Source organism: Pan paniscus, chromosome 10 (assembly GCF_029289425.2).
Source record: "Pan paniscus chromosome 10, NHGRI_mPanPan1-v2.0_pri, whole genome shotgun sequence".
NCBI classification, from domain to species: Eukaryota; Metazoa; Chordata; class Mammalia; order Primates; family Hominidae; genus Pan; species Pan paniscus.
This window is the reverse complement of record NC_073259.2, coordinates 75,560,354-75,573,965: the sequence shown is the minus strand read 5'-3', so window position 1 is coordinate 75,573,965 and position 13,612 is coordinate 75,560,354. Positions and strand designations below refer to the sequence as shown.

The 13,612-nt window shown below is 38.0% G+C and overlaps 1 protein-coding gene across 1 annotated transcript in view; it reads left to right on the top strand.

The window, feature by feature from the left end:
- The window catches only part of SLCO1B1 (solute carrier organic anion transporter family member 1B1), a 114,616-nt gene extending 102,260 nt beyond the window's left edge, over positions 1–12,356 (top strand). Inside the window, exon 15 of the mRNA XM_003828901.6 lies at positions 11,541–12,356. Within this exon, the coding sequence (XP_003828949.1) occupies positions 11,541–11,751 (211 nt within the window). The 3' untranslated portion in view covers positions 11,752–12,356. The remainder of the gene's footprint in view (positions 1–11,540) is intronic.
- Positions 12,357–13,612: the final 1,256 nt, after the last annotated feature.

Sequence of the window (13,612 nt, the reverse complement as noted above, 5' to 3'; positions counted from 1 at the left end):
AATTCTCCCTGAAATCTTCTTGATTGAAGAGAAATCTCCTGAACCAAGACTTCCTACTAATTAGAGAGAGCAAACCAACACCTCCAAAGGAGCTGAACTGAGACCTCAAAAAAAAAAAAAAAAAGAGCCCCAAAGGAGCCAAACCAAGGCCCCTAAAGAGCCAAATCATGATCCCCAAAGGAGCCAAACCAACTGGGAGAAGAAAGGAGGTGTTGGCAGTGCCTAGAATACTCACCAAATTAGTTTGGAGACAGACATCATTTCCAGGAACTATTTCTCCGTTGCAATTAAATCCATGCACATTGGGTCAGCAGCACCCTGCCAGTAGAGACAGTGCCAGAGTCAGCCCACAGTCCAAGAGAACTAGGCAGCCACTTGGGCTGGCCTCTGGATCCATCACCAGAGCAGGGCTACTGAACCATGGGCAGGTAGGCACAAGGGCAATCCCAGATGAGACCCCTAGTGTGTAACCACCTAACGGGTTCACCTTGCCCACTGCCTAGACAGAGCTTATTTATCAAGAAAGATCTTACTTATCAAAACAGAGAAATTGCAATAAAGAGTAATTCATGCAGAGCCAGCTGTGCAGGACACCAGAGTTTTGTTTTTATTCAAATCAGTCTCTCTGAGAATTTGAGGACTGGAGTTTTTAAAGATAATTTGGTGGGTAGGGGGGCCAGTGAGTCAAGAGTTCTGATTGGTCAGGTGAGAGATGAAATCACAGGGAGTTGATACTGTCCTCTTGTGCTGAGTCACTTCCTGGGAGGGGGCCACAGGATGAGATAGGCCAGTTTATCAATCTGGGTGGTGTGAGCTCATCTGTGAAGTTCAGGATCTGCAAAATATATCAAGTATTGATCTTAGGTTTTACAATAGTGCTGTTATCCTCAGGAGCAATTTGGTTAGAGTCAGAATCTTGTAGCCTCCAGATGCATTACTCCTAAATCATAATTTCTAATCTTTTGGCTAATTCGTTAGTCCTACAAAGGTAGTCTGTTTCCCAGGCAAGAAGCTGGTTTGTTTTGGGAAAGGACTGTTACTGTCTTGGTTTTAAACTCGAAGCTATAAACTAAATTTCTCCCAGAATTATTTCGGCTTACACCCAGAAATCAAGAAGAACAGCTTGGAGGATAGAAGCAAGATGGAGTTGGTTAGGTCAGCTCTCTTTCAGTCTTGGTTATAGTTTTGCAGTGAAAATTTCATAAGCATTTAGTGCAATAAACTTTCCACTTTATGCTGTTGAAGCTGTATCCTAGAGGTTTTAAAATACTTTGTCTCGATTTTCATTTGTTTAAAACAAAAAAATTGTGTTCTGCTCTAATTTTGTTATTTACCCAAAAGTAATTCAGGACCAAGTTATACAGATTTCTTGTAATTGTGTAGTTTCGAGAGTTGCTCTTGATACTGATTTCTATTTTTATTCTGCTGTAGTTCATGAAGATGTTTGTTATAACTCTGATTTTTTAAAAAATTTATTGTGACTTATGACTTAGAATGTGGTTAGTTTTAGAGAATGTTTTATGGACAGATAAAAAATGCATTTTCTCTGATTTTTAGGTGAAGTATTCTCTAGATATCTATTAGATCCACTTGGTAAAGGGTCTAGTTCAAGTCAATTTTTTTTTTTTTTTTTTTTTTAGCTTTTGGCCTTGATGATGTGCCTGCCTAGTGCTGTCAGTCTGGTGTCGAAGCTTATTACTCATTGTATTACTTTCTATCTCTTTGCTTAGGTCTGGTAGTATTTATTTTATAAATATGATTGCTTCAGTATTGAGTGTGTATATATTTAGATTAGTTAAATCTTATTGAATTAAATGCTTTATCATTATGTAATGCACTTACTTGGTTTTTTTTAAACTGTTGTTTGTTTAAGGTCTGTTTTATTTGATACAAAGAGAGGAATTTCAGCTTATTTTTGCTTTCCGTTGAAAGATAGATCTTTCTTCATCCTTTTACTTTAAGTCTATGGATGTCCTTACATACGAGATGGATTCCTTAAGGGCAGCAGAAGGTTGCCTTTTTTTTTTTTTTTTAATCCACTGTGCTACTCTATGTCTTTTATATGAAGCATTTAGGCAATTTACATTCAAAGTTAATATGATATGTGAGATTTTGTACCTCTCATACTGTTGTTAGCTAGTTGCTTTATAGTTGCAATTGTGTAGTTACTTAATAGGATCTATAGGCTTTGTAATTATGTGTGCTTTTATGGTAGCAAGTATTGGTCTGTTTTTTCCTGTTTTGAACTCCTTTTAGCATTTTTTCTAAAACCGATCGGTGGTGACATATTTCCTTAGTGTTTACTGGTCTGGGAAATATTTTATTTCTACTTTATTCACAAATCTTCATTTGGGAAGTTATGAAGTTCTTGGCTGTCATTATTATTATTTTTCTTTTGTAAGTCTAACAATAGGCCCCCAATCTCTTGTAATGTATCTGCTGGGAAGTTCACCTTTAGTCTAATGGTATTTCCTCATAAATAATTTGGCCCTTTTCTCTAGCTGCCTTTAAGATTTGTTTTTTCATGTTGAACTTAGGCAATCTGATGACTATATTCATATAGTATCTGAATGGTTGTTTTGTATAGTATTTCATACTATAGTATGTTTTGTATAGTATCTCATACACTGTTGCATCCACAACAGTGTACGGTGGAGAGAGTGGGAAATTACCCTCTATCCAGATTCATTCCTGAGTGTTGGTACTGCCTCCTTTAGTAATTGGTGCTGTGCCCATGTTCTCTTTGTCCCAGGGGAAGCTATAGTGGGCTACAGTCCCCACTCTTTTAGGGGAAGAACACATTGAGGGTTAGATCTCCAGAGGTTTGCCAGGAATTTGGTGGTGTGGTGACTCAAAGATGGAGAATCCTCAGGCAGGGCAGTGGCATACCATAGATGTACAAACAGTATGGCACATCCTTCCTTTAGATAGAAAGGTGGTGCAGCTGTACCTGTGCAGGCTGGCCACCTAGTTGTCTATCCCTGGGGAGTTTCCAAATTGCCACCAATAGCATTACCCTGTGTCAAGAGGGCAGAGGAAATTCCTAACAATTTGGTGGTCAGCAGATTATCAGAGATGTGAGGGGAGCAGAGAAGCACTTTTAGCTACATTTTCACAGGGTTCTCTGGGGGTTGATTATTACCAGGCTTTTACCGCTTTTCTTTACTACACCACAGCTGCTTCTTATGGGCACTATAACAGTTCCTGGCTCTCTTTCTCAGTTTTTTATTTGGTACATCTTTATTCACCAGTAACTTTGATCTTCTTTCTGAGGAGAACTGTAATTTGATGTCCCTGGTCAGCCATCTTGAAAAGAACTTGACTTATTTTTTTTATCAGTGGCAGCATGATATATCTTCCTCCATCTAATTACTTTTAATCTATACATCTTTAAAGTAGATCTCTTAGAGACTACATATAGTTTGTTTCTTCTTTTTAATCCTTTAACAAACTCAGTCTTTTAATTGGTGGATTTAGATCATTGACATTAAAAGTGACTACTGATGTTGTAAGACTAATGTTGATTATAATTTTACTATTGTCTATTTGTTATACTTGTTCTTTGATCCTATTTTTGTCTTCTATTCTTTTTTCTTCTATTGTGTTCTTAACTAGTCTATATGACTCTGATTTTATATGACTATATAATCATAAATTTTTATGTTACCTTTCTTTATGTATATCAAGTTTCTGACCTATATGAGTCTCTCTAAAAACTTCTCTTAACATTTCTTACAAGGAAGATGTACTGGAAAAATATTTCTTCAATTGTTGTTTGTCTGAGAATGTGTTTATTTCTACTTTACTCTTAAAATAATTTCACAGAGTACAGAATTTTAAGTTGGTGATTTTTTTCTCTTAAGACTTTAAATATTTCACTCCACTCTCTTGCTTGCATGGTTTCTGAAGAGAAGTCTGATATATTTTCTCCCCTATAGATAAAATTTGTTTTTCTTTCTGGTTAGTTTCAGGATAAAGTTTTCTTTATCTTTGACTTTGTATAATTTGAAAATAACACACCTACATGTACTTTTTCTGGTCAATAATGACTTATTTGTATATTTAAAAATAACTTAGGAAGTGTAGTTGAATTGTTTGTAACACAAAGGACAAATCCTTAGCATTTTCTAAGTTTCCTGAATCTGTGATATAATGTCTGACATTAATTTGAGAGAAATTCTTTTTTTGTTTAATTGAAGAACTTTTCTTTTTGTTTTTTTGTTTTTTTTTTGTTTTTTTTTAATTATTATTATACTTTAAGTTTTAGGGTACATGTGCACATTGTGCAGGTTAGTTACATATGTATACATGTGCCATGCTGGTGTGCTGCACCCATTAACTCGTCATCTAGCATTAGGTATATCTCCCACTGCTATCGCTCCCCCCCCCCCACCCCACAACAGTCCCCAGAGTGTGATGTTCCCCTTCCTGTGTCCATGTGATCTCATTGTTCAATTCCCACCTATGACTGAGAATATACGGTGTTTGGTTTTTTGTTCTTGCGATAATTTACTGAGAATGATGATTTCCAATTTCATCCATGTCCCTACAAAGGACATGAACTCATCATTTTTTATGGCTGCATAGTATTCCATGGTGTATATGTGCCACATTTTCTTAATCCAGTCTATCATTGTTGGACATTTGGGTTGGTTCCAAGTCTTTGCTATTGTGAATAATGCCGCAATAAACATACGTGGGCATGTGTCTTTATAGCAGCATGATTTATAGTCCTTTGGGTATATACCCAGTAATGGGATGGCTGGGTCAAATGGTATTTCTAGTTCTAGATCCCTGAGGAATCGCCACACTGACTTCCACAATGGTTGAACTAGTTTACAGTCCCACCAACAGTGTAAAAGTGTTCCTATTTCTCCACATCCTCTCCAGCACCTGTTGTTTCCTGACTTTTTAATGATTGCCATTCCAATTGGTGTGAGATGGTATCTCATTGTGGTTTTGATTTGCATTTCTCTGATGGCCAGTGATGGTGAGCATTTTTTCATATGTTTTATGGCTGCATAAATGTCTTCTTTTGAGAAGTGTCTGTTCATGTCCTTCGCCCACTTTTTGATGGGGTTGTTTGTTTTTTTCTTGTAAATTTGTTGGAGTTCATTGTAGATTCTGGATATTAGCCCTTTGTCAGATGAGTAGGTTGCAAAAATTTTCTCCCATTTTATAGGTTGCCTGTTCACTCTGATGGTAGTTTCTTTTGCTGTGCAGAAGCTCCTTAGTTTAATGAGATCCCATTTGTCAATTTTGGCTTTTGTTGCCATTGCTTTTGGTGTTTTAGACATGAATTCCTTGCCCATGCCTATGTCCTGAATGGTAAACCCTAGCTTTTCTTCTAGGGTTTTTATGGTTTTAGATCTAACGTTTAAGTCTTTAATCCATCTTGAATTGATTTTTGTATAAGGTGTAAGGAAGGGATCCAGTTTCAGTTTTCTACATATGGCTAGCCAGTTTTCCCAGCACCATTTATTAAATAGGGTATCCTTTCCCCATTGCTTCTTTTTCTCAGGTTTGTCAAAGATCAGATAGTTGTAGATATGCAGTGTTATTTCTGAGGGCTCTGTTCTGTTCCATTGATCTATATCTCTGTTTTGGTACCAGTACCATGCTGTTTTGGTTACTGTAGCCTTGTAGTATAGTTTGAAGTCAGGTAGTGTGATGCCTCCAACTTTGTTCTTTTGGATTAAGATTGACTTGGCAATGCGGGCTCTTTTTTGGTTCCATATGAACTTTAAAGTAGTTTTTTCCAATTCTGTGAAGAAAGTCATTGGTAGCTTGATGGGGATGGCATTGAATCTGTAAATTACCTTGGGCAGTATGGCCATTTTCACGATATTGATTCTTCCTACCCATGAGCATGGAATGTTCTTCCATTTGTTTGTATCCTCTTTTATTTCCTTGAGCAGTGGTTTGTAGTTCTCCTTGAAGAGGTCCTTCACATCCCTTGTAAGTTGGATTCCTAGGTATTTTATACTCTTTGAAGCAATTGTGAATGGGAGTTCACTCATGATTTGGCTCTCTGTTTGTCTGTTGTTGGTGTATAGGAATGCTTGTGATTTTTGCACATTGATTTTGTATCCTGAGACTTTGCTGAAGTTGCTTATCAGCTTAAGGAGATTTTGGGCTGAGACAATGGGGTTTTCTAGATATACAATCATGTCATCTGCAAACAGGGACAATTTGACTTCCCCTTTTCCTAATTGAACACCCTTTATTTCCTTCTCCTGCCTAATTGCCCTGGCCAGAACTTCCAACACTCTGTTGAATAGGAGTGGTGAGAGAGGGCATCCCTGTCTTGTGCCCGTTTTCAAAGGGAATGCTTCCAGTTTTTGCCCATTCAGTATCATATTGGCTGTGGGTTTGTCATAGATAGCTCTTATTATTTTGAAATATGTCCCATCAATACCTAATTTATTGAGAGTTTTGAGCATGAAGGGTTGTTGAATTTTGTCAAAGGCCTTTTCTGCATCTATTGAGATAATCATGTGGTTTTTGTCTTTGGCTCTGTTTATATGCTGGATTACATTTATTGATTTGTGTATATTGAACCAGCCTTGCATCCCAGGGATGAAGCCCACTTGATCATGGTGGATAAGCTTTTGGATGTGCTGCTGGATTCATTTTGCCAGTATTTTATTGAGGATTTTTGCATCAATGTTCATCAAGGATATTGGTCTAAAATTCTCTTTTTTTGTTGTGTCTCTGCCAGGCTTTGGTATCAGAATGATGCTGGCCTCATAAAATGAGTTAGGGAGGATTCCCTCTTTTTCTATTGATTGGAATAGTTTCAGAAGTATTGGTACCAGTTCCTCCTTGTACCTCTGGTAGAATTTGGCTGTAAATCCATCTGGTCCTGGACTCTTTTTCGTTGGTAAGCTATTGATTATTGCCACAATTTCAGATCCTGTTATTGGTCTATTCAGAGATTCAACTTCTTCCTGGTTTAGTCTTGGGAGAGTGTATATGACAAGGAATTTATCCATTTCTTCTAGATTTTCTAGTTTATTTGCATAGAGGTGTTTGTAGTATTCTCTGATGGTAGTTTGTATTTCTTTGGGATCGGTGGTGATATCCCCTTTATCACTTTTTATTACATCTATTTGATTCTTCTCTCTTTTTTTCTTTATTAGTCTTGCCAGCAGTCTATCAATTTTGTTGATCCTTTCAAAAAACCAGCTCCTGGATTCATTAATTTTTTGAAGGGTTTTTTGTGTCTCTATTTCCTTCAGTTCTGCTCTGATTTTAGTTATTTCTTGCCTTCTGCTAGCTTTTGAATGTGTTTGCTCTTGCTTTTCTAGTTCTTTCAATTGTGATGTTAGGGTGTCAATTTTGGATCTTTCCTGCTTTCTCTTGTGCCATTTAGTGCTATAAATTTCCCTCTACACACTGCTTTGAATGTGTCCTAGAGATTCTGGTATGTTGTGTCTTTGTTCTCATTGGTTTCAAAGAACATCTTTATTTCTGCCTTCATTTCATTATGTACCCAGTAGTCATTCAGGAGCAGGTTGTTCAGTTTCCATGTAGTTGAGCGGTTTTGAGTGAGATTCTTAATCCTGAGTTCTAGTTTGATTGCACTGTGGTCTGAGAGATAGTTTGTTATAATTTCTGTTCTTTTACATTTGTTGAGGAGAGCTTTACTTCCAAGTATGTGGTCAATTTTGGAATAGGTGTGGTGTGGTGCTGAAAAAAATGTATATTCTGTTGATTTGGGGTGGAGAGTTCTGTAGATGTCTATTAGGTCCGCTTGGTGCAGAGCTGAGTTCAATTCCTGGGTATCCTTGTTGACTTTCTGTCTCGTTGATCTGTCTAATGTTGACAGTGGGGTGTTAAAGTCTCCCATTATTAATGTGTGGGAGTCTAAGTCTCTTTGTAGGTCACTCAGGACTTTCTTTATGAATCTGGGTGCTCCTGTATTGGGTGCATATATATTTAGGATAGTTAGCTCTTCTTGTTGAATTGATCCCTTTACCATTACATAATGACCTTCTTTGTCTCTTTTGATCTTTGTTGGTTTAAAGTCTGTTTTATCAGAGACTAGGATTGCAACCCCTGCCTTTTTTTGTTTTCCATTGGCTTGGTAGATCTTCCTCCATCCTTTTATTTTGAGCCTATGTGTGTCTCTGCACGTGAGATGGGTTTCCTGAATACAGCACATTGATGGGTCTTGACTCTTTATCCAATTTGCCAGTCTGTGTCTTTTAATTGGAGCATTTAGTCCATTTACATTTAAAGTTATTAGTGTTATGTGTGAATTTGATCTATCATTATGATGTTAGCTGGTTATTTTGCTCGTTAGTTGATGCAGTTTCTTCCTAATCTGGATGGTCTTTACATTTTGGCATGATTTTGCAGCGGCTGGTACTGGTTGTTCTTTTCCATGTTTAGCGCTTCCTTCAGGAGCTCTTTTAGGGCAGGCCTGATGTTGACAAAATCTCTCAGCATTTGCTTATCTGTAAAGTATTTTATTTCTCCTTCACTTATGAAGCTTAGTTTGGCTGGATATGAAATTCTGGGTTGAAAATTCTTGTCTTTAAGAATGTTGAATATTGGCCCCCACGCTCTTCTGGCTTGTAAGGTTTCTGCCGAGAGATCCGCTGTTAGTCTGATGGGCTTCCCTTTGAGGGTAACCTGACCTTTCTCTCTGGCTGCCTTTAACATTTTTTCCTTCATGTCAACTTTGGTGAATCTGACAATTATGTGTCTTGGAGTTGCTCTTCTCGAGGAGTATCTTTGTGGCGTTCTCTGTATTTGCTGAATCTGAACATTGGCCTGCCTTGCTGGATTGGGGAATTTCTCCTGGATAATATCCTGCAAAGTGTTTTCCAACTTGGTTCCATTCTCCCCATCACTTTCAGGTACACCAATCAGACGTAGATTTGGTCTTTTCACATAGTCCCATATTTCTTGGAGGCTTTGTTCATTTCTTTTTATTCTTTTTTCTCTAAACTTTCCTTCTCGGTTCATTTCATTCATTTCATCTTCCATTGCTGATACCCCTTCTTCCAGTTGATCGCATCAGCTACTGAGGCTTCTGCATTCTTCACGTAGTTCTCGAGCCTTGGTTTTCAGCTCCACCAGCTCCTTTAAGCACTTCTCTGTATTGGTTATTCTAGTTATACATTCTTCTAAATTTTTTTCAGAGTTTTCAACTTCTTTGCCTTTGGTTTGAATGTCCTCCCGTAGCTCAGAGTAATTTGATCGTCTGAAGCCTTCTTCTCTCAGCTCATCAAAGTCATTCTCTGTCCAGCTTTGTTCCATTGCTGGTGAGGAGCTGCGTTCCTTTGGAGGAGGAGAGGCGCTCTGCGTTTTAGAGTTTCCAGTTTTTCTGTTCTGTTTTTTCCCCATCTTTGTGGTTTTGTCTACTTTTGGTCTTTGATGATGGTGATGTACAGATGGGTTTTTGGTGTGGATGTCCTTTCTGTTTGTTAGTTTTCCTTCTAACAGACAGGACCCTCAGCTGCAGGTCTGTTGGAATACCCTGCAGTGTGAGGTGTCAGTGTGCCCCTGCTGGGGGGTGCCTCCCAGTTAGGCTGCTCGGGGGTCAGGGGTCAGGGACCCACTTGAGCAGGCAGTCTGCCCGTTCTCAGATGTCCAGCTGCGTGCTGGGAGAACTACTGCTCTCTTCAAAGCTGTCAGACAGGGACATTTAAGTCTGCAGCGGTTACTGCAGTCTTTTTGTTTGTCTGTGCCCTGCCCCCAGAGGTGGAGCCTACAGAGGCAGGCAGGCCTCCTTGAGCTGTGGTGGGCTCCACCCAGTTCGAGCTTCCCGGCTGCTTTGTTTACCTAATCAAGCCTGGGCAATGGCGGGCGCCCCTCCCCCAGCCTCGCTGCCGCCTTGCAGTTTGATCTCAGACTGCTGTGCTAGCAATCAGCGAGACTCCGTGGGTGTAGGACCCTCCGAGCCAGGTGCCAGATATAATCGCGTGGTGCGCCGTTTTTTAAGCCCGTCGGAAAAGCGCAGTATTCGGGTGGGAGTGACCCGATTTTCCAGGTGCCGTCCGTCACCCCTTTCTTTGATTAGGAAAGGGAACTCCCTGACCCCTTGCGCTTCCCAAGTGAGGCAATGCCTCGCCCTGCTTAGGCTCGCGCACGGTGTGCTCACCCACTGACCTGCACGCACTCTCTGGCACTCCCTAGTGAGATGAACCCAGTACCTCAGATGGAAGTGCAGAAATCACCCGTCTTTTGCGTCGCTCAGGCTGGGAGCTGTAGACCGGAGCTGTTCCTATTTGGCCATCTTGGCTCCTCCTGAGAGAAATTCTTAGTAATTTTTTTTTTTTTTTGAGTTGGAGTCTCACTCTGTTGCCCAGGCTGGAGTGCAATGGCATGATCTTGGCTCACTGCACCCCCCCGCCTCCTGAGTTCAAGTGATTCTCCTGCCTCAGCCTCCTGAGTAGCTGGGATAACAGGCGCCCGCCACCATGCCCAGCTAGTTTTTGTATTTTTGGTGTAGACGGGGTTTCACCGTGTTGGTCAGGCTGGTCTCTAACTCCTGATCTCGTGATCTCCCTGCCTCAGCCTCCCAAAGTGCTGGGATTACAGGCGTGAGCCACTGCACCTGGCCAGTAATTATTTTTTAAAAATGTTTCTTTTGCTCCTTTTCTCTTTGTTTTCCTTCTAACCTTTCCATTACACACACTTATATAATTGTCTCAAAATTTTTATATGATTTCAATTGATTTACTTTTTAGTCTTGTTTCTCTTTGCTTTTCAGTTTTGGAGGTTTTCATTGATACATCCTCAAATTAGAGAGTCTTCATCAGTTGTGTTCTATCTACTAATAAGCCCATCAAAGGCATTCTTTATTTCTGCTACAGAATTTTTTATTTTTAGCATTTTCTTGGGTTCTTAAAATTTTTATTTTTATACTTACATTGTCCATCTGTTATTGAATGCTGTCTACCTTTTGATTAGAACACTTAACATATTAATCATAGTTGTTTTAAATTCCATTTTGAAAATTTCCACGTCCCGGACATATCTAGGTCTGGTTTAAAGCTTACTTATTCTTTTCAATCTATGTTTTTTTTTTTCACTTTTGGTATGACTGGCAATTTTTTTCATTACAGTTAAGCATAATGCATTGGGTAAAAGGAACTGCTTTGATAAGCCTTTATTAATATGGTGTAAGGTGCTGGAGGAGGGGTAGCATTCTACAGGCCTACATTTAGGTTTTATTATTTTAGTTATAATCCAGTAACCTCTGGATTATAAATTTCAACATACTTCTCAGTTTCTCCTCCCAGCTGTAGGTGGCGCAGGATGGCTTAACAGGGCTTGAGTTGTATATTTTTCTCGTTCTATGAAGAAGGCCAGAGGCAACTAGAGTATAGTTTCTATGGCTTCATAACCCTATTACAATAATAAAATATCTATCATTATGCCCCAATAAAAAGAATTATTAGAATTATTGTCTTAATATTTTATTTATAATTTTTTTCTTTAGGATCTGGATACTGGAGAAAATGTTTTAAGTTATTACACACAATTTAAACTGATTTATTGTTTTATTTTCTCTATTTCTACAGAAGGGTCTACTTGGGCTTGTCTTCAATGTTAAGAGTCTCATCACTTGTTTTATATATTATATTAATTTATGCCATGAAGAAAAAATATCAAGAGAAAGATATCAATGCATCAGAAAATGGAAGTGTCATGGATGAAGCAAACTTAGAATCCTTAAATAACAATAAACATTTTGTCCCTTCTGCTGGGGCAGATAGTGAAACACATTATTAAGGGGAGAAAAAAAGCCACTTCTGCTTCTGTGTTTCCAAACAGCATTGCATTGATTCAGTAAGATGTTATTTTTGAGGAGTTCCTGGTCCTTTCACTAAGAATTTCCACATCTTTTATGGTGGAAGTATAAATAAGCCTATGAACTTATAATAAAACAAACTGTAGGTAGAAAAAATGAGAGTACTCATTGTTACATTATAGCTAAGTATTTGTGGTTAAGGTTAGACTATATGATCCATACAAATTAAAGTGAGAGACATGGTTACTGTGTAATAAAAGAAAAAATACTTGTTCAGGTAATTGTAATTCTTAATAAAACAAATGAGTATCATACAGGTAGAGGTTAAAAAGGAGGAGCTAGATTCATATCCTAAGTAAAGAGAAATGCCTAGTGTCTATTTTATTAAACAAACAAACACAGAGTTTGAACTATAATACTAAGGCCTGAAGTCTAGCTTGGATGTATGCTACAATAATATCTGTTACTCACATAAAATTATATATTTCACAGACTTTATCAATGTATAATTAACAATTATCTTGTTTAAGTAAATTTAGAATACATTTAAGTATTGTGGAAGAAATAAAGACATTCCAATATTTGCGAGCTGTGATTGTCAAACAACATATTACATTATGTGTTAAGTTTCCAGTGGGCCCACAGTAATGTATTAGGGAAAATTGACTTTGACTAATGTAGCCACTGTCATACTTATCTTAGCTAGATTTCCTAGATCATTTGCCGCACCTTCTACATCAGCACTTGCTTCTTCACTTTGTACTTAGATAATGAAACCAGCTTCTTTTTTTAAACCCCATGAAACAAATTCTACAGCTTTTTTTCTTTTGCAGCTTTCCCACGTCTCTTAGTCATCGTAGAATGACAGAGAGTTAGGTCCTTGCTCTAGATTAGATTTGGCCTACGGGAACATTGTGGCTGCTTTGTTCTTCAATCCAGGCTACTGCAGTTTTCTCCATATTAGCCATAAGTCTGTTTCACTTTGTTATTATTTGTGTGTTCACTGAAGTAGGACTCTTAATTATCTTCAAGTACTTTATTTTTGCATTCACAACTTGGCTAACTGCTGAATGCAAGATGCTTAGTTTTGACTTACCTTGGCTCTTGATATGCCTTCCTCACTAAACTTAATCATTTCTAAAATTTGACTTAAAATGAGAGATGTGTGACTCTTTCTTTCACTCAAACACCTAGAGGTCATTGTAAGGTTATTATTTGGCTTAATTTCTATGTTGTTCTGTCTCAGGACATAGGAAGGCCCAAGGGGATGGAGAGAGATGTAGCAATAGCTGGTTGGTGGAGCATTCAGAACACACACAATTTTATTGATTAAGTTCCACGTATTATATGGGTATGGATAGTGGCAAGTCAAATCAATTACAATAGTAACATCAAAGATCACTAACCACAGGTCACTATCACAGATACAATAACAATGAATAAGTCTGAAATATTGTGAGAATTAGTAAAATGTGACACAGAGACATAAAGTGAGCACATATTTTTGAAAAAATGATGTCAATAGACTTGTTTGATGCAGGATTGCCACTAACTTTCAATTTGAAAACAAAAAACAAACAAAAAAAAACACCAAAATATGTGAAGTGCAATAAAGTGAAGTTCAATAAAATGAAGTATGCCAGGAATAAAAGCTAACAGGATCACAGGATCAACCTCTACTTAAAAGTATTAGAAATATGGAGGTAAATAGAAGAAATAGCTAAAAAGAGTTGTAAATGCTTGCGTCTGGAAAGGAGTAATAACAAGCAGAGAAAAACTCATTTTCAATATGAGATTTTTGATATAATATTATTTTTACAACTTTGTGCATAAATGGCTTTG